Source organism: Phodopus roborovskii, unplaced genomic scaffold, assembly GCF_943737965.1.
Source record: "Phodopus roborovskii unplaced genomic scaffold, PHOROB, whole genome shotgun sequence".
NCBI classification, from domain to species: Eukaryota; Metazoa; Chordata; class Mammalia; order Rodentia; family Cricetidae; genus Phodopus; species Phodopus roborovskii.
In genome coordinates, this window is record NW_026126480.1 from 4,207,214 (window position 1) to 4,233,527 (window position 26,314).

A 26,314-nucleotide genomic window follows, 5' to 3' on the forward strand; every position below is an offset into this window, starting at 1 on the left:
CTCTTTAAATCACCTGAGAAACCTTTAAGCTTCAGGAATATGACTTATAGGTGTACGTACTTATACATGAATCCTTTCGACAATTAATACCATACAAAACACAACTAAAATTGAGCAGGTCCTCCATTCCTAAAGAATGCACAGGTTTAACCAAGTTTAACACATGGTTAGTGTTTCTAATCAATTTAAATTGCCCTCTTTGTCATTCAGTTTCAAATTACTCCTGAGACTGCTCTATGTGAGGCCCGTTTTCTTTCTGTTTTATTTAAGTTTTTGTTTTTTTCCCAAGTTAAGTTAATCTTGTTAAAAAAATTGCTGATACATATCCTATATTGAAAACATTAAAACCAAGAAAATACCAATTCTCCAAAGAAAACCATATCTACATATTTCCTATTTATTAAGATTTATTATCTCAAAAGAAATTTTATCAACAGCTTATTTCAATGTACTGTAGAAGTTTTCTTTTTCCCTTGAGATTAGGCATTTTTATATTCCTATCATTGATATTATTGCATTGGAATGATCTTTTTCATTTATTTCATGATCTAACAACCAACTACTTTGTCTCATTTTTAAAACTTAGCAGTAGAGTTTAGGATTTTTCTCCAGTGTTTGTGAGTCATACATTTCCTTGTACTGTCTTTTTAGCTAACCCTCTGTCCCCAATCATTTCCCCCATCTTTTCCCACAGTCATGAATAGTCTTCCATGCAAATAAAAAGTCAGGTATTCAGAACTTGCATCACAGAATCCTGCTCATTATGGTCCTCCTACCTTCCAGCCTCCTATTGTTACATTGGGATGGATGAAGATACTCACTTATACTTACTTGATTGACTACAAAACTGGCTATTCCCTTCCTGTGGGTCTCCAGCACCTCCTTCTCTCAGCTTATTTGCTACCCTGAATATAATGTACCAATCCATGCCATCTCATCTGTTGAGACAATGAGTCATCTTACCTCCAGTTTCTCAGTCTTGTGCTGGGACTCAGTCCTCTTTAGTGTTGCAAGTATGAGGCAAGGCTGCACATATGTCCCCTCCAAGGAGTGACTCTTCTCACAGACAGCATCTTATTTAAACACGCCTCATCTCTTTCCCTGAAACCAGGCCAGTTGGGTAGTACTCACCATGATAATCAAATACTTGATTATAAAATTCAAAGAAAAAATCAAAAGGCGATGAAAAACAATGACAGGAATAGCTAATAAATCAATGAAATATCTCTTCTCTCTGCATACAATCATCTCCAGCTGTAGGCCCTTTATGTTGAGAGTTCATAGCATAGTGCACACACATAATTAACCCAAACAAACCCACTTTGTGAAAAAACAATTTTGAAGACTTCAGCACAAAAAGAATAATTTTTGGTCCAGGTTTTTGGGTTTTTTTTTTTTTGTTTTGTTTTGTTTTTTGTTTTTTGCTATTTTTTTTTAAAGATCACATAGAAGCCTCATCAGAAGAACACTAATTAAACTCATCAGTTCACAGATGTTCACAGAAAAATGATCAGCAAGAAAGTTGTGCCAAGAAATCCAGTTTCCTGGGAAGAAAGATAGATGATGGCAATAAATAGTAACATGGTTAAGAACCAACATTAAGTATTTTACTGTACGGCTACCTTCCATAGACCAGTATATACTACTAAAGCCCTTCAAGGCAATGACTGTTGCCATTCCTATTTTATAGAGTACAAAATTGAAGCTTGGAAGGCTAAATAGGCTTTCTAAAGTAACAGCTGGACACTACCAAGACCAGAAGCTCATGTTTTAGGCCATGTGAAAAAAATCCAGTGACTGTGTGTGTGTGTGTGTGTGTGTGTGTGTGTGTGTTATACACATAGGCATGCTCATGCAATGGCATGTGTGTGGACACCACAAGACAACCTTCAGGAGTTGTTCCTTGTCTTTCACCTTGTTTGAGATGGGATCTCTTTGCCACTGTGCAAGCCACTCTATCTGGGCCCCACACTTTTGGAGATTCCCCTGGGTCTGTTCCCCATTTGCCTATAGTACATTCTGGTATTTCAGAGGCTTGAAATACTGTGTCCAGTTTTACCTGGGTTCTAGAGATGCAGACTCGGTTCATCAGGCTCTCGTGGCAATCACTTTACTGCCCCTCCACCCAGGCATCTGCCCAGCCTCAAATGCAAGTGCTCTTGCTATGGGTGAGCTCTGTTCATAATACGATGACCTACCTCCTCCAGGACCAAAATTTGTGTCAGTGCTTCAAAGGTCAGCCACCAAATAAAAATCAATCAAGCTGTCACTATCTTAAACTAACACTTACCCAACCAATATCCTCTCTTTCACACTCATCTCCCTACATCTGCCATTGACTTAAATTCTTGTCTGAAAATTTTCTTGGTTGCAGAGAGTCTATCTTTAAAATCTACTTCCCACTTTAAAAAATACTAATAGGTGAGATTTAATGACCATCTTTTTTTCACTGATAATTAACAAGCTGTATGATTTCTGCACCCTGGGGAGAAAGACATTAAGCCCTTGTCAAAACAAAAATTTGGTGCCACTTCTAAACACTTTGTAACTCCATAAATATGTCCTGCTTTTATTTTCTTAACACAGATGTTTCTAGGGCTCTAATCACAACATGCAGAGATACCTAACTTGGTGTTCAAATTTTTAGAGAAAATATCCATTTCCATGTGCATTATCTACTGCTGTGCATGATCACTTTCTTTAGTCAAGGTGGGGCTGCCTTAAAATAAAAGAATCATCAAAACTAAGATTTTTCAAAGGACAGTGAGCGGTATTAAACCTCCTTCCATTTATTGTATATGCCTTTGATAACTCAGTCATTAAGAGCACTTTCTCCTCTTGCAGAGGACTTGGGTTCATTTCCCACATATCAGCTCATCATGTAACTTCAGTTCCAGTGGATCCAATGTCCCCTTCTGATCACCTTGGGCACCAGTCATGCATGTGATGTACACAAATCTATTTAGGCAAAACATTCATATCCATAAAACAAATACATACATACATACATATATGTTCTCCAATATGTGGCCAAGAATATTAAGTAAATGTTGATCCTACTATTTTTATTATTTCTCATCATCAACTGTGCCATTATCAACCATGTTTGCCATATCTGGGTCCTCCATATTCACTCCCTGAGCTTGATTCTACTGCCTTATTAATTTATCCAACAAACTGCACCTTGTTGCAGTGTGAGTTGGTTAGATCAAAGGCCTGGAAGCTGAAGGAGCAGTGAAGTGTGTGGTGATATATTATTTATGATTTATTAAAGCTTGCCTGAGGGTTTAGAAAGCAAAGCTAGTCATAAGCATAAAGGTCAGGCAATGGTGATACACACCTTTAGTCCCAGGACTCAGAAGACAGGCAGATGGATCTCTCTGAGTTTGAGGCCACCCTGTCCTACACAAGAGTGAATAGTAACAGAGTTCACACCTGTGATCTCAGCACTTGGGGGGTCACAGGCCTTTGAACCCAGCACTAGGGAGGTGGAGACAAGAGTGATTTGACTGGGTGAAAAAAGGAATATAAGGAGGAGGAGACAGGAACTCAGAGCTTTTGCCTCTGACAATTCATGGAGAAAGGATTGCCATTTCAGCTAGGTAGAGGTAAGGTTTCCTGCTTGGCTGCTTTGCTTCTCTGATCTTCAGCTTGAAACTTGAACCCCAATATCGAACTCTGGGTCTTTTGTTATTTGTGCTACAGAAGCTACTTGTTAGAGGATGATATCTGGGACTAATATGCCTGGCTTCTGATTCTACCCCTGTCACTTACCAGACCAGTGGCATACACTAAAACAATGAGACATCACAATAACCTATTAGATAGCTTACATGCATTTTATTTATATTTAGCCCACAGAAGAAATAAGCATGATTTCAAGAAGTTAGTGTATGTAAGATAGGATAGTTCCAGCATTTATTTTGGACTACATATAGATATTTTACAACTGTGATTATGAAAAAAAAATAGTGCTACAAACCACATATGACTAACGTACAAAGGAGGGAGAATGTGCATCACAGCCTCACTTATCTGTAGCTCTGGTTTTCTGAGCAGTACATGAAAGCACACAACATCCTTCTACGGGCTACCTATAATATGACTCATCTCTTTCTACAGAACCTTTGTGTAGCATGTGCAATCTATGAATTAATCATTTCATTCACATCTCAGTTTTCAAACAGATGGTCACAAAGTCACCATGCATGCATTTTATTGCCCCTTATTATATTTATTAAGAGTCCAATAGTGGTGGGGCTGATAATTTTATTATAATTGCCTTATTGTATTATTATTTATTAATCTTTTTACATTAACTTATTGTGTGTAATTTCTAGATTAAACTTCTGTAACACAAAAAATAAAAATGCAGAGATAGATATTGGGGTTAAAGCTGATTGTCAGATAAACAAAGCAGTCAGCCACTAGCTCTTACCTCTACTTCAGACTGAAAGGGTGATCCTGTCTCCATGAATCCTCAGAGTGTAATGCAGTATCCATGAAGTCTCAGAGACAATAGCTATCCCTGTCTGGAAACTAAATCTCCACTTGAGACCCTTTACTTCATCCTTTTATACCTGTCTAGTGCTGGAATTAAAGGTTTGTTTTCCCAAGTGCTGAGATCACCTTTGTGTGAGCTGTTTCTCTTTAGGACTGGATCAATTTCGTGTGTCTCAGTATGGCCTTGAACTAACAGAGATCTATTGCTTGTGTTCTGAGTCCTAGGATTAAAGGTGTGCCACCACTACCTGGCTCTATGGCTTGCTAGTGTGGCTCCTGGGATTAAAGGTGCGTATCACCATTGCCTGACCTCTGTGGTTTATGGATAGCTTGTATTCTGATCCCTCAGGCGAGCTTTATTAAATCATAAAATAATTTATCACCACAAAAACACACACACACATATGTGTGTGTGTGTGTGTGTGTGTGTGTGTGTGTGTGTGTGTGTGTGTGTGTGTGTGTGTTCTTCTATAAGACAGTTTTCTCAATTGCTCAGGACAACTTATACCTCACTGTGTTTCCCAAGCTAACCTTAAAGTATACTTTTTGAACATTCATTTCCAATTCTCCATTGATGATATCTTTCTGGTTACATTTCATTAAAAAATCAATAAGTACTGGACACAGTGTGGTGTTTCTGTCATGAAGTTATAATAACACTCGATACTGGCTTCTCTTTGTAAAATTAAGGAGGAATGCATTGCTGGTGATACTTACAGAAGTGTGATACATTTGAATGTGCTCTCCTGTGAATCCTTATGTTACATTAATATTTTTTCCTTAAAAAATATAGATGCAGAGCTGAAGGTATAGCCAGTAACTGAGAGTGTGCATAGCACATGCAAAATCTTGGGCTCAGTTTTCAGCCCTATGGGGGTAGGAGGGAACGCACAGAGTACTACCATGAGAGTAAACTGGTTCATGTTTCAAGGAGAACTTTCAGATATTAATATTTGTAACAATGCAATTATAGTTGTATCTAACAGATCATGGATATGAGTTACTCTAAAAACATCCAGGCTGGATAAGCCCAGATAATTGTTTTTCGTAATATTATTTATAGTAGCATCATATTAAGAGCAAACTAAGCAGGTTCTAGCAAGGGATAATTTAAACCACTGTTACAGCCATGCAAAGCAATGAAAACAAAATCTATGTTGCTAAATTATATTACTGTTACAGTCTAGATCTTCAATGCCAATTCCAAAATAATGTGTTCAACATGGTTACACCAACTTAAAGAGATTTGTTTAAGTAGGAAACTTGTGGGTTAGTCCTGTTTTTGTGGGTGGTTGGTTTTTGTTGATTTTGTTTTTAATTTCCCTCAATTACTATACAATGCTTTATGTGTATTTTTCTTCACTGTGTTGTTTTCATGTTTGTTTTTCCTGGTGCTGGGAACTTACACAAAGCTCTCACATGTTCTCAGTAATCATTAATTATACCACTGATATGCATGTCCAGCCTGATAAATATACATACATACATACATACATATATATGATAGACAGATGATAGCATTTTTAGTCATAAAAACTGTACTAAATATATAAAAAGATCATTTGAGTTTTTTTTTTTTTTTTAGAAATATTATTCTGTTTGCTGTTAAGTCACTTCCTCAGCAAAATCAACAAAGCTGACCCTGCTTTGTAGCATTGATGGCTATACCTAACCTGCTTGGGTTAAAGTTTACACTGTATGTTCTATCAAGAATGCTACACATACCAAACTAATCATTGTAACCCAGTGTTTTTATAAGGTCATAATTTCAAATTTCACACTGTCTTCTCAGGTAGTTCTCTTTCACTTCACAGGCTTAACTCTCATATTTATCCTTCTCCTCTTTCAGGTAAATAACTATAGTTTAGAAGAAGTTACACATGAAGAGGCTGTAGCGATATTGAAGAACACATCCGATGTTGTTTACCTAAAAGTTGGCAAACCCACCACCATTTATATGACTGATCCTTATGGCCCACCTGACATTACTCACTGTAAGTATGGTACTTGGTGTCATCTTCTAATAGCCAGCCAAAATAGACCTCCACAAAGCCATTTTTGCCTCTGCTTACAGTTTCAATCATGTCAAGCTTCTTGAAACAAACACTTCAGGGAAAATGTTCTATGCATCATTCCCATGTTGTTTTACAGGACCTCAGCTAATGTTTTAAAGGTAGGACACCTAGATAAATTGCATGTTCACCAATGGAAGAACAGAGTGATGTGATTTTAATCTTGGTGACTACAATAGCATTGATTCAACACTCTGGAAGATAATTTACCAATCCCATGGAACATGAGTTCGGTTGTGCCAGTATATTCCATTGTCCTAGTTCAGATCTATGTAGCAGCAGAGTGAAAGACAGATGCTGGCAAAATAAGCCATAGATAGTTGTATACTTCCTCCTAGACAAAGGGATTGGCCTCTGGAATGATTTTCGGTCATCATCATTACTGTTATCTTTAGCTGAATTTGTCATCAATCATTGTTGGTAGCAATGAGTGAGGGCAACAACTAACATGAGTCACTATTGTGGGGACCACACCAAATTCACTGCTAATTAGTTCTCCCTCTCTTCTGTCTTCTGGAACTAAATTTAGGAAGAATTCACTTTTGATGTAAACCTAAAGGGTGTTTTTATTGGCATAAGTTAGCTTCTTGGATTTGAAGCCTTGCAAGTTCCATCGTGTATACCCAGGATGTCTTCAGGACTGACTGTTAATTAGAACTATCATCTTCAGCAAGTGTTGAATCTTTCTCAGATTTAGATGTTCCTCTTGAGCAAAATTTAAGAGCTAAATACCCTTCACTTTAAAGGCCTGTTACCTTAGCTATTACTTCTTGAAATAATAGTTCTGAAATGCGTAGCCCTCCTAATAGTCCTTTTTATTCAAAGAAGGCTCTAAGTTGAGATAAGCCTGACCTTAGGGCAGAAAGAGTTTTGACTTTCAGAGATTTGATCTAAATAAATATAGAGGAGTCAGGTAGGTTTGAGGGTCTAAGACTCACTCCATAAAGGGCAAACAAATACAATGGCAGAGATTTTTTAAAAGGCAGAACACAAAATTTTCTAGTCAATTAATTTAACACATGCTGCATAACTTGTATAGTAAGATGTGTGATGGCCATCTTACTTTAGAGGAAATACAACCGCAGCCTTTAGCCACATGGAGAGCAAGCTAACTCAGATGTATTACTAGCAACACAATTTGGTGGAAATTAGAGGCAATATATATAGTCAGATAAATTAAATATCCTTTAGTGACTCAGAGAAGGGAGATTTTTGTTAACAGAACTGAGAGATTTCATTTATAGCTGTCCTTGGAATTATACATCTGAGGTGGGGTAAGAGATACAAATTACAGATAACTCCATACAGTAAAACAGTGGTACAGATACCATAAACATGGGTTTTGTTTGAATATTAACAGCATGTATAAGGAGGGTCGGAATGGGTCATTTTTTTTTATCAATTTCATAAAGAAGAGAATGCATACTATGTCCCAAACAACATTACAGTGCAGAACATGTAAGCAAGAGAACAAAAAAAAAGTCAAATTTTAAGAGTTCACCTCAGTGTACAAAACAGATTTGAGGAAAAATCAGAAGTAGGGAGCTCTGTCAAGAGGTGTCAATGAGAAGATGAGTTAGAGAAGAATGGAAGAAAAGCACTTGACATGTAGATGTCTTGCAATGGAAGTATAGCATATCTGTGAAGAAGGCTTAGTAGGAGAATGTATTCCTTGGAGCCTTTCACTTTTGATAACTGGATATTAATTATGTAAAATAAATGTGAGCCCTACAATTAGAAGCTAACATTTTCATTTCCATAGAAAATTAATCATCATTCTGAAGATGTGTGTTGAGTCTCTCCTCCAATTCTTCTCAAAACCTAATTATGCTAACTTGGGCTACAAATATAACTGTTATTACATCTTTCCAAATCTAAAGGTTGCCATGTGCTTATATATGGGAAATGCAAACAGACAGCAACTCACTCCTCTTGGAGAACAAGAAAAATTTGGCATGTAGCAAAGCCTTTGTATTTTTTAACACATCCTCTAAAATATAACACACTGGATCACCCACACAGAAGGCTTGATTCCATTTTTCTTTCTCTCCCCAATTCCTTAGCTTATTCTCCACCAATGGAAAATCATCTACTCTCTGGTAACAATGGCACGTTAGAATACAAAACGTCCCTGCCGCCCATCTCTCCAGGAAGGTACTCACCAATTCCAAAGCACATGCTGGTTGAAGATGACTACACCAGGTCAGATATGCTTCTATTTTAATATGGTTGATTATTGTTTCTAGGAAGAAGTCCCATTTGTGTATTTATTTCAGCTGTTACTTCACAGATAAACTAAAGCTTCTAAGTGCTCTTCAAACTCAGTGTAGCTTACCTTCAGTGAGAATCTTCAACCACCTATATACAGGTAATGGGATATCCTGATATATACTCACACATTTTTTTGTGAGAAACAGTATTATGCATATATCAATCACAAAGTGATTTGCCAATATTTGTTACAGTTGACCCCGTTTGAGTTTTGTGGCCATTCTGTAGAGTATGTTTCATTACTTGATAAAAGATTATCACAACAGGGTAGAGAAGACATAAAATAGCCTGCCTATGTTATCCATCTGGTTGTGTGTGGTCAGATCTGAAACCCTTCTTTTATGACTTTACTTTCCATGTTCTTATTTCCATATGTAATGGAATCTGGAAGTTACCATACCCTCTATCTAGTGCAAAAGCTATAGGTAATAAGGAAAGAGATGAATTTGGTTCTAAAAAGTTTCAAATTAATATACCATATTAATTCCAAGAGGAATCTGAGTAGCAATCTTACAACATTACTAATATCACAAATGATAACATATGGCCCCAGCATTCTAAATAAATCAAGTCTAACAGTTCACAGAGAAAAATAGAATTCATTTAAATTTTCACCAGTAAGAATCCAACAAATATTGAATGATTAATTAATTAATTAATTAATTAACTAATTGACGGGTGAAGAAAAAATATTTACTTTTTTCTTTGTATTTTTAAACAACTTGTTCCAAAACTGGTATATGCTTAATATACTTGGCAAGGAGGTGAAACTATGTTTATGAAACAAAAATCTCCCCAAGAGAGTTAGTTCTCTTTAAGAGTACAGCCTTAATAAGTGAATTATTCTTCAATGGAAGGCCACATAACCACGAATGTATAGGATGCATAAATTAGACTTTATGGATATTAAAAAATGAAGACTACTGTATTTCTTGGGAAAAAAAGACACAAAACAGACCTGGGAGAAGTTAGAGGAAGGGTGAACATGATCAAAAAACACTATACAGAATACTCAAAGGTTTAAAAAATAATATATCTCTCAAACTCCTTTCAGAGTGACCTACTTGGTCACTCTGACCAGTGTAACAGCCTATAATGAAAAGTTCAAACATATACAAATGTACACTTAGATACAACTGGGGGCTGACATTGACTTTTCAAAAATATGTTCATAGTTTGCACATTTTTCTACAATTTGTTTTTTTCTTGATATTTTTAAACAAAAAAAAAATGGTGGTAGTGGCAAACATTTTTAATCCCAGCACTTAGGAGGCCAAGGCAGATGAATTTCTCTGAGTTGAAGGCCAATCTAGTATACATAGTGAGTCAGAACAGCCAGTGCTACACAGAGAATCCATGTTTCAATAATGAGATTAAATATATAATCTCATTATACATATATTTATAAGTATATATATATATATATATATATATCAAAAACAGGTGTATTGCTTTGGTTTTATATCTTGTTTAATTGAAGTTATTTGTCAGTTTTGACAAAGTAAAGGAGACTTCAAGCTTCCATGTGTTTATTCTTTGACTTTTCTGTTCTTTGGCATATATTCTTAAATGATTAAGCATTTCCTATTTATTTTGCAGTATCAGGTTTGCTGACATAGCTTGTTATATCTTTAGCCAGGAAACAAAACATTTAGAAACTAAAAATGTGCATCTCGCAGACTTCTTGTGGTGCTGAGATATCTGAGCTCCATATTCTTAGTTAAAATGAGGACTATGGCAAAGATGAACTTCAGGGCTCAGTGAAGTATTTTGTAAATATAGACACCTTTACGCACCAAACAATGATTTGTTTGCTCTCAGGCTGTCACTAATATTGAAGCTCATTTTAATTTGAAATGTTGTTTTATCATACTAGAACTCATAATAAATTAACATTTGTTAAAGTCTCTTTATAATCCTGGCCACTTGCTAGCTGTTCAATATACTCTACTCATTTAATCCTTTAAAAAACAGAGAGATAGACCTTCATCAATATTTATAGGTGGAGAAAAATTAAACCTCACTCTAAGAGTTTATGGCTGCATAGCTTTTGAATAAAAAAAAAAAATCTTTGTTCTCTGGGAGTTTTAGAATCCAAGCTAAAAAGCATTCATTTTTTTCTCTTTAGTATCAAAGTGAACACAAACTTAAACTCTTCTCATCAGAGAAATACATGGCCAAAAAGGGCCTATGGTCTCTTTTGAGCTATAATGACAGACGGCCCAGGTGAGACCTTTCACTATCTCTGGCTAACTATGGCCTTGAATTAACTGAGAGTTACAAACTGTCAGACTTGGATGAGCCATCTATACATGTAGATCTGCTCCTACATGACAGAAGAGGAGCACAAACCTAGAATGAGTGCTTTGTTGGCCTCCCCTGGTCCTCTGCTTGTAAGCAGTAGAAACAGATTTAGAGAAGATGTTGTTGACTATGCAACTAAGTATTCATTCTGTTTCTCTAAGCTGATATTTACTGTTTGGAGGTTGAAGGATCTGGAAAGGGAATTTAAAAAAAAAACTGCAATCAATCAAATATCACCTGTAAATGGTGAAAACTTTACAGCTTGCATTCCACCACCCATTCATTCTACAGGCTTCCCTCATACTCAGGAGTGTGAACTACATTTGTTTACCATCCAGATCAGTCTCTCTCTTGAGAGCAGCCAAATGAATCCTTAGCACTAAATTGAAACAAAAAAAAAAAAAAAAAAGGAAAAACAAAAAAGGATACAAGGATGCAAAATGAAACTCTCAGCATGCAATTGCTTCATTTACTAATGAATGCAGTGGATGTTGTTATGAAACCCAGGGAACTAGAACTTAGCTTTGAGAGATACACATCCTATACTAGAAACCAAATTCACAATTCACGAAACATACATATCTGAGTGCCATTTTGACTGTCAGCACATAGTAGACTCTCGCAGATCTTGGTTGATTCTAAAACAAAGCTAAATAAAATCGCTAGATAGAGACCTCATGTATATAAACAACTAAGAACAACTCTAAATTGTGACTTTGATACTCTCCTGCTTGGTTGGTCATATCAGTACATACCATTCTACTAGCTAGGAGTCCATCTCTACCCTATTTGACCCTAAATTACAGATTACTAACTCGCTAGGTATACTTCTGACATATAATCTCTGTATGCTTCTTCAACTTTGTTACATTGCAGAGCACATTACAAGGACTTATTATGAGAAGCAGTATAACCCAATAACTTTATTGAGAATGTTTATTTTTATAACTGCAAGGAACATCTAATACCACATTAACTGAAAATATAAAGTGGGAGTCAATGGAGCCAAGTCTGGTATAAACACTCTCCATCTGAGCTCTGCAGCTAAGCACAATTGCACTCTCATTAATTTGTAGGATTTTGTTTTACTTTCTTGTTTCTTTCTTGTAGCTGATTGCTAATATCAAGTGGGATTTCTCTGTTATAATTCTGCACAGCATGAGTATGTCCCTCACAAATTTTATAAACCTCATTATAAAATGTCAGCAATTCATAAGCAGATGCCTCAAAGTTACCCATTCTGTTCTCTGTTGCTTGCCTGGTTTTCTCCAACAGGGTGCATGCTGGTGCAAGTCTCCTTTAAGGTGAAAAGTTATAATGGAAAGGAGGGAGTGGGTTAACCTGTGCTAGAGACAGAAAATAGATCATTAAATAAAAGCTACAAGGGGAGTTTTCTCTTTATTGATGAGGACTCCACAAACGTTAAGGTTGAGTTTTACAAGCCAGAGTGATTCAGTTAGAAGCAGACAGTATTAATGGGGAAGTTGGCAAATTTTAATTAAAGAGGAACATCTAAAAACATATTGGAAACATGTTAAGTCATTGATTGCTTCAGAGAAATTAATTCAATGTTAGCAAAAATGAAATTGTAATGAGAATTTAAAGGTGCATAGGTCCTTTATGGAGACTCATCATTCTCTATGCTTATAACAAACAATATGATGCATACTATACTGTGGAAGATAGTTATTGTACATATATGTCACTGATATAAAATTCAAATTATTAAATTAATGCTGTATTACTTTATGACACAAGAGTTCATCATCACCCTTTCAGACCTACTGTTGTAATATAAAAGGAGAAAATAGACTAATAATGAACAGTGCATAATTTTGTAGTGATCAATATAAATGACATCAACTACTGGTTCATAGTTGTTACAGGGACTGCAAGGTTTTTTTTTTTTTTTTTGTCTTTTTTTTATTTGTTTTATATAACCAAGTCCATTTAATGAAAACAAACATTTATAGACAATATTTGGGAATTTGGGCATTGTTCTTTCCAAACTACGTCCTGCTGGTAAGGGGCTCTGTCATGCGGGATTTGAAGAAGATTCAGAAATCCTGGCTGTAGTCTGTAAGGATGCTTTGTCCAGCTGTTTTGAATGTAGGATCACATGGTACTCTGTTTCAGGTGGTCTGGATTGATCAAACCACATTAGTCTGGAAGGAATCCACATATTTTCATTTTCTGTGGAGAGAAAAATAGAAATCCTTTTCCCCAGTAACTTGTACTTGAACTTAAATTTTGGAGTCAAAGCATTTTTTTAATTTAATTTATTATTTTACATGTTGATCCCAGTTACCTCTCCCTTCCACTCTCTCTCCCTTCCTCCCTCCCTCTTTCCCTCCCTTTTACCCTCTCAGCCCTCTCACATGCACTCTAAACACCCTCCCCTCCCATTGCCTCATCCCAATTCCATATGTAGGGGAATGCCATCCAGTTGGGCTCATGTAGATCTGAAGGTCATGTAAAGTAGGGACTAGGGCTTCTCTCCTATGTCTAGAATAAGGTAGTTATCCCTCCATGGGGGATGTGCTTGCAAAGTCCTTTTGTGCACCAGGGATACATCCTGGCTCCACTGTCTGAGGTCCCTTAGACTGCTCAGTCCTTCTGGCTGAGACCCATATTCAGGGTGAAAGAACCCCAAGAGACCCCAAGAGTTTGGAGCCTGTCAGGGGGAAGGCCCTTGCCCCCAAGAGACGAGACCAGACCACTGGATGCAAGTGCAAGAGGTTATTTATTGTTTACACAGGTACCTGTAGATGCTTCAGTCTTTCAGGGGACTGAGCGTGCTGAGGTTAAAACTCAGGCAGTTTATATAGGGTTGGGGTGGCAAGAAGCAGGCTTACAGAAGCAGAAGCATGGTCACAGGGATTTCATTGTTTCATCTAAATGTAGCAGTTGTAGTTAACCAAGGACAGTTGGTTATTCGGGTTGGGCACAAAGAATACAAAGAATTCAGTTATGACTCTCTCAGCATACAGGACACTGTCCTGCTGACCTTGCTTTGGTCCAAGCTGCAGACCACAGATATCTGGTTGGCATTGGATGAGAGCAGCACCTGGTTCCTTCCTGTACTTTTCTCATAACTTGACCTTGGCAAATTAGCAAGAGCAATTTAAACAGGCAATAAGCATAGTGGGGGTCTTTCAAGGAGGGCCTGAGTCAGTCCCATGCTGGCTTCCCAGCTAACAGTCTGGTGGCCTGTTAGCTCCTCCTTGTTCAGGTAAGCTGTCTCTATGTGTTTCTGCAGCCTGGTCTTGTCCTCTCCATCTGCAACTGAGTTCTATTTTGACTCAGTGTTTATGTATGGGAGTTTGCTCCTGTTTCCAACAGGCATTAGATGAGGGCTCCATGGATAAGTTAGTTGCTGATCTCACTATCCGGGAAGGGCATTTATGGTAGCCTTTCCACAGAAGCTCAAATTGTAAGTTGGCAGCAGTCTTGTAGTTCTCTAGATCTTTCTTTGTGTTCAATTTTATCTTCAAACCAATATTGGCTCCCTCTTCTATGTTCTCTCTCTCTCTCTCTCTCTCTCTCTCTCTCCTGTCTTCTATTCCTAAACAGGCTCAATCTTCCTGGTCGCACATGTTTTACTTTCCTCCCTCTCGTTTTCTCCTACTTCTCTCTCCATTCGCTGCCCCCCCACATCCCCTGAGCTCTGGGGGACTTGTCCCTTACCAGTTCTGTGAGGGACTTTATATGAATCTCTTAGAATATACCTTGTATCCTAGTTCCTCTGGTGGTGTGAATTATAGGCTGGTGATCCTATGATCTAGGTCTAAAATCCATATATGAGTGAGTACATAGTATGTTCCTCTTTTTCTGACTAGGTTACCTCATTCAGGATGGTTTCTTCAAGTGCCATCCACTTGCCTGCGAATTTCAAGATACCATTATTTTTTTTCTGCAGAGTAGTATTCCATTGTGTAGATGTACCACATCTTCATTAACCATTCTTCAATTGAGGGGCATCTAGGTTGCTTCCAGGTTCTTGCTATTACAAATAGTGCTGCTGTGAACATAGTTGAACAGATGTCTTTGTTGCATGAATGTGGATCATTTGGGTATATGCTTAAGAGAGGGACTACCAGGTCCTGTGGTAACTAATTCCCATTTTCCTGAGGAACCGCCATACTGATCTCCAAAATGGCTGTATGAGTTTGCACTCCCACCAGCAATGGAGGAGTGTTCCCCTTTCTCCACATCCTCTCCAACATGAGTCATCATTGGTGCTTCTAATTTTAGCCATTCTGGCAGGAGTAAGATGGTATCTGAAAGTTGTTTTGATTTGCATTTCCCTGATGGCTAAGGATGTGGAGCATTTTCTTAAGTGTCTTTCAGCCTTTTTGATTTCCTCTATTGAGATTTCTTTCTTCAGTTCTGTACCCCATTTTTAAAGAGGGTCATTTGGTGTTCTGTTGACTAGTTTCTTGAGTTCTTTGTACATGTTGGAGATCAGCCCTTTGTCGGGTATAGGATTGGTAAAAATCTTTTCCCAATCTGTGGGCTTCCTTTGGTCTTGTCCACTGTGTCCTTTGCCTTACAGAAGCTTCTAAGTTTGAAGAGGTCCCATTTATTAATTGTTTCTCTCAGTCTCTGTGCCCCTGGAGTTATGTTCAAGAAGCGTTCTCCTATACCAATTTGTTCAAGGGTACCTCCTACTTTCTCTTCTAAGAGGTTCAATGTGGCTGGATTGATGTTGAGGTCTTTGATCCATTTGGACTTGAGTTTTGTGCATGGTGGCAGACATGGGTCTATCTACAGTCTTCTACCCTCATCCAATTGTGCCAGCACAATTTGTTGAAGATGCTGTCCTTGCTCCATTGTATAATTTTACCTGTTTTGTCGAAAATCAGGTGTTCATAGGTGTGTGGATTAATATCAGGATTTTCAATTCGATTCCATTGGTCTACCTGTCTATTTTTATGCCAATACCAGGCTGTTTTCAGAACTATAGCTCTGTAGTAGAGCTTAAAGTCAGGAATGGTGATGCCTCCTGAAGTTCTTTTATTGTAAAGGGTTGTATTGGCTATCCTGGGTCTTTTGTTTTCCATATAAAATTCATTATTATCCTTTCAAGGTCGGTGAAGAATTGTGGTGGGATTTTAATGGGTATTGCATTGAATCTGTAGATTGCTTTTGGCAAGATTGACATTTTTACTATGTTTATCTTACCTATCCAAAAGCACGGGAGATCTTTCCATTTTCTGGTATCTTCTTTAATTTCTTTCTTTAGAGCCACAAAGTTCTTATTTTATAGGTCTTTTACTTGTTTGGTAAGCATTACACCAAGATACTTTTTGCTGCTTGTGGCTATTGTAAAGGGTGATGTTTCTCTGATTTTGTTCTCTGTCTCTTTGTCATCTGAAAAAAGTAGGGCTACTGATTTTCTTGAGTTTATCTTGTATCCTGCTAGTTTGCTGAAGGTGTTTACCAGCTGTAGGAGTTCCCTGATAGAGTTTATGGGTCACTTATGTAAACTATCATATCATCTGCAAATAGACACAGTTTGACTTCTTCCTTTCCAACTTGGATCCCCTTGATCTCCTTTTGTTGTCTTATAATGTTAGCTAGAACTTCTAGTATGATATTGAAGAGGTATGGAGAGAGAGGACAGCCTTGTCTTGTTCCTGATTTTAGAGGAATTGGCTTAAGTTTCTCTCCATTCAGTTTGATGTTGGCAGTTGGTTTGCTGTATATTGCTCTTATTATATTTAGGTATGTTCCTGTTATCCCTGACCTCTCCAAGACCTTCATCATGAAAGTGTGTTGAATTTTGTCAAAGGCTTTTTCCGCACCTAGGGAGATAATCATATGGTTTTTCTTTTTTCTGTTTGTTTATATGGTGGATCACATTGATAGATTTCCGTATGTTAAACAATCCCTGCATTCCAGGGATGAAGCCTACTTGGTCATGGTGGATGATGTATTTCTCTGATGTATTCTTGAATTCGGTTTGCCATTATTTTATTGAGTATTTTTGCATCGATGTTCATCAGGGATATTGGTCTGTAGTTTTCTTTCTTAGTTGTGTCTTTGTGAGGCTTGGGTACCAAGGTTATTGTGGCCTCATAAAAAGAGTTTGGCAATGAACCTTCTGTTTCAATCTTGTGGAACAGTTTGAGGAGTAGTGGTATTAGTTCTTCCTTGAATGTCTGGTAGAATTCTGCATTAAATCCATCTGGCCCTGAACTTTTTTTGGTTGGAAGTCTTTCAATGACAACTTCTATTTCATTGTGGGTTATAGGTCTATTTAAGTTGTTTGTCTGTTCTTGATTTAATTTTGGTAAGTGATTTTATCCAGAAATTTGTCCATTCCCTTTGAATTTTCAATTTTTGTGGAATACAGGATTTCAAAGTATGACCTGAAAATTGTCTGGATTTCCTTTGTGTCCGTTGTTATGTTCCCCTTTTTGTTTCTGATTTGTTAATTTGCATGTTCTCTCTCTGCTTTTTCATTAATTTGGATAAAGGTTTGTCTATCTTGTTGATTTTCTCAAAAAACCAACTCTTCGTTGCATTGATTTTTTTTTTGTATTTTTTTCCTGGTTTCTATATTGTTGATTTCAGCGCTCAAGTTGATTATTTCCTGGTGTCTACTCCTACGGGGTGAATTCGCATCTCTCTGTTCTAAGGGTTTCAATTGTGCTGTTAATTCTATTATGTGACTATCCTCTGTTTTCTTCATATAGGCACTTAGTGCAATGAACTTCCCTCGTAGCACTGCTTTCAAGGTGTTCCATAAGTTCGGGTATGTTGTGTCTTCATTCTCATTGAATATTAGAAAGTCCTTAATTTCTGTCTTTATTTCTTCTTTGACCCAGGAGTGGTACAATTGCACATTGTTCAGTATCTATGAGTTTGCAGGTTTTCTGCTATTTGTGCTGTTGTTGAATTCCAATTTTAAAGCATAGTGGTCCGATAAGTTTCAGGGGACTATTTCTATTCTCTTGTATCTGTTGAGGTTTGTTATGCAACCTAGTATGTGGTCGATTTTAGAGAAGGTTCCATGTGGAGCAGTGAAGAAGGTATATTATTTTGTTTTGGATGGAATGTTCTATAGATGTCTGTTAACCCCAGTTGAGACATAACTTCTGTTAGTTCTTTTGTTTCTTTGTTGAGTTTCTGATTTGTGGTCCTGTCTAGTGTTGAGAGTGGTGTATTGAAGTCTCCCACTATAAGTGTGTGAGGTTTTACATGAGCTTTGAATTTTAGTAGAGTTTCCTTTACGAATGTGGGTGACTTTTTATTGGGGGGCATAGATGTTCAGAACTGAGACTTTGTGTTGATGGATTTCTCCTGCGATGATTACGAATGACCGTCTTCATCTCTTTTGATTAATTTTGGTTTGAAGTCTAACTTGTTAGATATTAGGATAGCTATGCCTGCTTGCTTCTTATTTCCATTTGATTGGAAAATCTTTTCCCAACCCTTTACCCTGAGTTAATGTCTATCTTTGAAGCTTAGATGTGTTTCTTGTATGCAGCAGAAGGATGGATTCTGTCTTCGTATCCATTGTGTTAGCCTGTGTCTTTTTATAGGTGAGTTAAGACCATTAATGTTGAGGGTGAGTAAGGACCATTGATTGTTGATGCTTGTTTGATTTAGGTTTGTTGTTGGCAGCGGTGTTGTGAATATATTAATTCTGCTTCACCCTTGGTTTCCGGTATAGTTAGATTATCTGTTGCCTATTGTGGGCGTAGTTACCTTCCTTGGGTTGGAGTTTTCCTTCCAATATTTTCTGTTGGGCTGGATTTGTAGATACGTATTGGGAAAATCTGGTTTTGTCATTAAATATCTTGTTTTCTCCATCTATAGTGATTGAGAGTTTTGCTGGATATAGTAGCCTAGGCTGGCATCCATGTTCTCTTAATACTTGTAGAACATCTATCCAGGACCTTCTGGCCTTAGGTTTTCCATGGAGAAGTCAGGTGTATTTTTGATAGATCTGCCTTTATATGTTATCTGTCCTTTTTCCATCGTTGCTCTTAATATTCTTTCTTTATTCTGTATGCTGGGTGTTTTGATTATTATATGTTGAGGGGTCTTTTTTCTTTGGTCTAGCCTATTTGGTGTTCGGTATGCTTCTTGTACTTTCATGGGCATGTCCTTCTTCAGATTTGGAAAGTTTTCCTCGATGATTTTGTTGAATATGTTTTCGGCACCTTTGAGCTGGGCTTCCTCACCTTCCTCTATGCCTTTTATTCTTAGGTTTGGCCTTTTCATGGTGTCCCACATTTCCTGGATGTTTTGTGTTAAGGATTTGTTGGATTTATGATTTTCTTTTTCGATGAATCTATTTCTTCTAGTTTATCTTCTGCGCCTGAGATTCTCTCTTCCATCTCTTGAATTCTGTTGGTTATGTTTGTGTCTGTAGTTCCCGATTTTTCTATTTCCAGCATTCCTTCGGTTTGTGTTACCTTTATTTTCTATTTCAGTTTTCAAGTCTTGAACCGTTTCCTTCACCTGCTTAATTGTTTTTTCTTGGCTTTCTGTACTTTCCTTAAGGAATGTGTTCATTTCTTCCACTTTTTTGTTTGTTTTTTCCTCCATTTCTTTAAGGGATTTTCTCTCTTCTTTGAGGTCCTCTATCATTTTTATGATGGTAATTTTTAAGTCGTTCCCTTCTGCTTCCTCTGCTTTGTTGTTGTGTTCCGTTCTTGTTGGTGTAGATTCCCTAGAGTCTGGTGGTGTCATCCTTGTCTTTCTGTTGTTAGGTGTTTTCATGTACTGCCTTCTTCCCATAGCTTCTTCCAGTAGGTGTTGGTGGGGTCTCCCCTTCTCTCTATGGTACTTCCTCGGTAGGCTTATATGGGTCAGAGATTCAATATCTTTAGCTCTGTGTGGTCCAAGCTCTCTAGGAGGTCTCTCTGCAGACAGGGACCCAGGGATGTGGTCAATGATGAGGATCCAGTAGAAGATGCCAGCAGGAACTCACAGTGGTCCTGCAGAGATAGGAAGATCTCTGGAAGGGGCCGGTGACACCAGCAGAGGACTGGAGGTGGGGTCAGAGACCAAGCAGGTGGAAATTACAGGTGGTCCCGCATGGATAGGCAGGTCTCCTTTGTTCAGAGTTGCTCTGAGAAGTCTCCGACGTAGGGTGGCCTGTTGGCTCCACACTCTGTCCCAGTGCTGGACCAGAGGGGCAGGCCCGTGGGCAGGGTAGGGCACAGGGTAGATTGGGCAGACTCGTGTTGGGGATGGGTGGGGATGTATCAGAGCTCCAAGGGTGCTCTCGATGGGGACCGGACACAGGAGCAGCAGGATCAGAGGCCAACCCAGGGAGTTCGGGGATGGGGGGAGAGGTTGTAGGGGAGAGGCAGCCCCAATTGGGCCCAGACTCACCTCTGGCCAATAGCTGGCGAAAGAGGACGAAGGCTGAGCTGAAACTTGGGAAGGTTTTGCAGGATAGTCGGATCTCACTGGAAACTGGAACTCTCCAGCTGAGGGAGGCCTCTTTCTTTAGCAGAGGCCCAGATTTGGGGGTCAAGGATCTTGAGGGCAGGAGCTCAGAGTCTCATGGACTGCAAGTTTATTACTATCAACAACACGATGAGCAGTGTTTTTCTGGCCCTTATCTTTGTGAAGTGAAAGAAGTTACATGCTGCGACTCAGGCCATAATCCTCTAGATTACTCTAACTACCATGTGTCACTGAGATGATAATAGAGCATAGAGATTATCTCATTCCTAATTGTACCCATGTATATATTTTGGTAGTGAGTAGGTAGTGACAGCATTGTTATCCCTGAGTGGCTTTTGCTATTACCTGTATTATTAGCTGCTATGCATGAGATTATTTCATTATTGCTCATTATCATCATCATCATCATTATTTTATTATAGAGATTACTCATTGTTAATGAAAACCTTAACAAATACAAGAAAGCTGTTGCCTATCATCATTACATTCCAAATACATAGTCTTATTCTATTGAAGACTTGACTAATATCATAAATTTGGGGGTCATATAATTCACTTACTGCTTTTAGATGTCAGTAATCTAGACAATAACCTAAATTAAATCTGAATAAAATATCACTTTGAAAATATTACTTTTGCATAATTCATAGGCATTCTTTGCAATGTTCACCTCTAAAACTATTTTCTTATTACCTGTCAGCTAGCCTTACGTCCCATTTGGATGTCTGCTCTTTTTTATCTATTTTTATTATAAAATAATGTATACCACATAAATTCATAAAATTAACAAAATATAAAGAATGACAAAGTAAGTATTTTACTAGAGGAATATAATAAATCCTCAAATTATTAAAAACATTTTGTAGCTATATAATAAACCATCTATTATATGCAGTTGAACCATAATTTACTTAAATGAATTTGTATTGTCTATTTGATTGTTTGTTTTTATGATAATACACAGTTTTTCTGACCTCCCAGCCCTGCTTCCTATTTAGTTTAAGATTGATGTCTATATCGTTATTGCCCAATCGGCTTCTTTCTTGTTTCTCTTAGACTTTTAAACAGTAAATATTCACAATAGTAGACCTGTTATTTTTCCTTATCCTGCCTCTTCATAGTCTTCTCTTTCACAGTAAATGATCACCGTAGCCCATTGTTGGCTTGCCACAATGGTCACTGTGGTCAGCCTCCTCTCCTTTTTTCTTTCACCAGCAAACTCTTCAAAATACACTCACAATGTATTCACTTCTCTATGGACAGCACACTAATTCAAGACACAACATTTGTTAGTTGATTATTGCAGAAGTCTCCAAATGATTTTTCTTTCTAACTTCTTTATTCATTCCACATCATGCATTGATGCTGAAAATGATAAATTGGGGAATGTGGCTAAGACTATTGGAAAATGTGAATAACAGCTTTTACAAACTCTGCAAATTACCACTGGTATAAAGGTAAAACCAAGATGTATATTGATAACTAGGGAATAGAGTAATGTCTGTCTCCCTGTACAAAGGTATATATGTTCTGTGAAAACAGGAGAACTTGTTTGTTTTGAATAAAAGCTCTAGTAAAAAGAAGAGTTCTTGGAACATAGTTAATACTTAGTAAATATGTGTATTGTAAATATAATAGAATTACATATGGGATAGTATTGGACTCCAGTATACTGACAGACTGGTTTTCTTAATTTTTTTGGCTGGGTTTATTTACCCAGCTGCATTTGGATATTGTTTTGAGACTCTTCATTTAAATTAAATGTCTATTTTTAATCTTATTGATTTTTATATTTTTAAAGAGTAAAAGTTCAAACCTATCCTCATCTCCCATTCCCTCCTCTCTAATTCCTTACCAACTGCCTCCCATCACCATTTCTCCAAACTTCATATTATGTTTTTATTGATTGTTTTAATCACTAAGTACACTTGGTGCTGCCTGTATACAAATAGGTATAGTACTTCTATTGGAGCATGGGTAGCCTCTCAGGCCACAGCCCAAAGAAAACTGACTCTCCCTCCCTGGGAGCTTCCATATGCCTTTCTTTCTAGCATTTTGTTTTATTAGCATATATCATTATACAAAGTAATGGAATTCCTTATGACATTTTCATGTATGTATATCATATACTTTGACCACATGATTTCCCTTTGCATCTATTTTTCCCCATGTCCCTTTCCTGCTCTCCCTCTTCTAAAATAATTCTCTTTCTAATTAAATGTCTTTCTTTTTCATGTTTAACTACCATGGTTTTACTTTCTCCCTTTATTCCCCATTTCTGCTCATTTGTCTGGTTACACCTTAGTTTAAACCATGCATACATTATTTCATCTTTCTAGCTTTCCTCTTATGCATTTAATAAATATTAGTTGCCAGTATTTGATATTCTCAGGAACACAGTAACATGAAGTGCTCAGAGATGCAGCTGCATAAACACAAAGTATGATTGACGGTATGTGTGCTTGTTGAGGAGGACTGAAAGCTTCAGAAAGGGCATTTGGTAAAGGCTGGTAGGTCAAGGACAGCTTCATACAGGAAGTGACAGAGACTGGGAATACCAATAGGAATTGGCCAATACAAATGACTTCTTATGACAGCTTCCCCAGAGTCCAGCATATAAGGGGAGTGAAGAACGTAAACATCATACACAAAGGAGAAGAGGTTATTCAGTTCATTCTCTGGCACAAACATAAGCTTATGATTCTTACAAGTCATATTCAGGATCATAAAATAGCCAGTCATATGCAGATATTATTTAAATGCCTTATTATAGAATTTATGGAGATGTTTGTATAATAGCTTACAGACTACAAAGTGCTTTGAAATACAATGTTTAATTAGCATAATAATTAAAAAAGGCAACTATTGTAATTATTCTGTGCACATGAGGTAATTAATAACAGCTAACCTGTGTGGACTCAGCTGTAAGTGACGGAAGCTACAAGAGTGTGTACAATATGACAGGTTAAATGGTTTAGACAGAACATCTGGTAAGTAGTCTCAAAAATGTTATTTATAAAATACATAATACTATTATCTTTAAAAATATATTATTGAAGATCTCATCTATAGTCTTAGAAAGCTTCTTAAATTTCCAATGTTTCCAGCCACATAACTGTTTCTTTTGAGAAAGTAAGACAAATGGAGGGAAGTTGCATACTTATGGGAACTAGGCAGACATAAGAATGTACTAAAACTCTATAATCAATATAAAAAAGAGAGGATGCTGGTCAAAACTGCAAGGGCAGTAATGCAGAATGAGTAGATGTTGTAGACATAATGTACAGCATGATGACTACAGATAGCATTATCATATAGTTAAATGTATTCCAATAAAGATTTCACTACTAAATGGCTGTATAATGTGAGGCTGTACAAACCTCTACTTTCTCAACTGCAGAGAAAGGCACTTGATTTTCATGATGACACTGAAGAACAGATCCCACAATTTAGATAAATTAATAGCCAGAATTTATTAAGTTTCTTCTCCCTTCCTTTTTCTTAGAGACACTAATTCTTAGCTTTCATGATTGATAATCTAAATAAACATTTTCCACATGAAGGCGAACAGGGGAGAGGTAGGGAAAGCATTATTATGTTTAAACTTACCTGTGGATTTGTCACGTATAATACATATATTAAATACTAAAGAGCATATGAGAAGGAATGGTTTATTAAGGTTCATTTGATGCCAAACATATTTCATCTGTTAGCACATTGATCTGCCATCTCAGTTGCCCTGGAATGAATAGTTCTTCTCAACCATTTTAGTTAAATAAAGAGGATGTTTTATCTTCTTTATAAATTATTTCTGGTCAACACTAAAACTAGGTAAACAATTAAGAAAATATAAAAATACATTTGAACAAACAGTAATAACTGTTATCACATTCTGAATCTTTACCCTGTCTCAAACATAAAATACCAGATGTAGTCTTTAAAGAAAGTATTATTATTCTCACTTTATAAGAAAGCAAAAGCAAGAAATTTTGGTAACAATAAGCCCTTGTGTAGTGCTACTATTTATTAAACATTACACACATAAAATCAGTGATTCCTCATCTCTCCATAATTCAAATTTTTAATTATTTACCTATTTTTATTCCTGTTTACAATGAGGCACCAAGGCAGTGTTATTATGGAGAAGCTGGGTTTGAATACAGATAGCTAGTTTCCACAAGCCACATCCATGCTACTAAAGGTTATATAGTTGAGATAGTATAAAAATTCAAACCAACTCCAGAATCTCTGTCTTTTGGATATATCACATAGATGCTTGGTTAGCTTTAAGATGTGTAGAACCTTCCTTGTGCTTTATTAGTCTTCAGCTTTTATTTTGTTTAGAGAGGTCTTATGTGAAGTACTCGTTCTAGAAAGAGTTACAACCTTTTTAGGGGAAGCAATCAGCTTTGGTGCTGTGTCAGGTTGTGTTTCACAACCCAAACAAAAGTAGCATATCTTAAAATAATATTCCCCAACAGGTTGGGGGTGACACCATTGCAATGCCTTGCCATTCTATTACTCCAGACTGCATATGCCTTAATGAATGTTTTACTGAGAGAACTTGGACTTGACTATGATAGTAGCTGTGCATGTCAACATTTAAACATCTCTTCTAATCTTAGAATTGTTTTAAATTAGGTTGACCCTGGCATAGAACTGAGTTCTTTCTCAAGTAGACTCTCTTAATAGAAATGCTGTCAATTGATCCAGTGGAGCCCAACATCTTTGCTTTATGCTTTGTTCTATCCTAATCTTTTTTAAAGACTCATTTGCCACCTTCAAACAGGAGATGAAGGCAAAATGAAACAGCTGAAATAAATGTGATAGCAAAAAGTTTTCAAAGTTAATTATATGAGGCTGTGATCTGAATTTGCAATGATGTTAGTGAACCTTTAACGCTATCTACTACTGCACAGATGGGCACTTTCCCTATTTCACATTTTATCTCCTAGGGTAATGTAAAAAGAATAGAGATATATCCTACTTATTCTACAGATAGAGAACCTTGGATGGCAGAGATTGAACAATCTCTCCTACAACTGTTAGAAACAAGTGGTGAATCTAGACCCCATGATCCAGATCCAGGAATGTGGTTAAGAGTATAGACTGTGCAAGTAGAAAAATGCAGAGTTTGACCCCACCACCTGTTTGATCTTGGATGAGAAATATCACTTCTCTCTCTCTGTTGCTTCCTGTGTCTATCTTATGGCTTGTTATTAGGTTTAGTCAGTTTATTTCTATAAAACATTTTGTACAGAGCTGACCTGGAGGTTAACCAATAATATTATGACTATGAACCTCAACTGTTGATTATAGCACTAGTTACTAGGGCTTAGTAGGGTGAGATTCAAAAGTAAATGGAGGAAAAGCACTCTTTCACCTTTCTAAATAAAATAGAAGTATACATAGTGGGTTGGGGAGTAGGGATTTACCTAAGTGGCAAAGCACTTCCCTAGAAAGCACAAGGCCCTGAGTTCAGTCCTTGAGGCTAGAAAAAAGAGACAAAATTACAAACAAACAAAAAAAAAACAAAAACAAAAAAGAAAGCAAAACCACAGGAACACTATAATTCTTTCAAGGTGAAATTATATGCATAATATAATCATTGCTGAAATAATTATTTTATTCCGTCCCTTAAAAAATGGGAAATTAATGTTTACTCTACAAATGTTAACATTTATCAGCTGAATATTTTGAAGTCAAAAACTTTAGTGCAATAATCAATTGTG

The 26,314-nt window shown here is 37.0% G+C and overlaps 1 protein-coding gene across 18 annotated transcripts in view; it reads left to right on the forward strand.

Moving 5' to 3' along the window:
* The window catches only part of Dlg2 (discs large MAGUK scaffold protein 2), a 1,341,778-nt gene that overhangs the window by 896,446 nt on the left and 419,018 nt on the right, over positions 1-26,314 (forward strand). For all 18 annotated transcript variants that reach the window (XM_051192230.1, XM_051192231.1, XM_051192225.1 and 15 more), the window contains 2 exons: positions 6,353-6,497; positions 8,639-8,777. In XM_051192230.1, the coding sequence (XP_051048187.1) occupies positions 6,353-6,497; positions 8,639-8,777 (284 nt within the window). The remainder of the gene's footprint in view (positions 1-6,352; positions 6,498-8,638; positions 8,778-26,314) is intronic.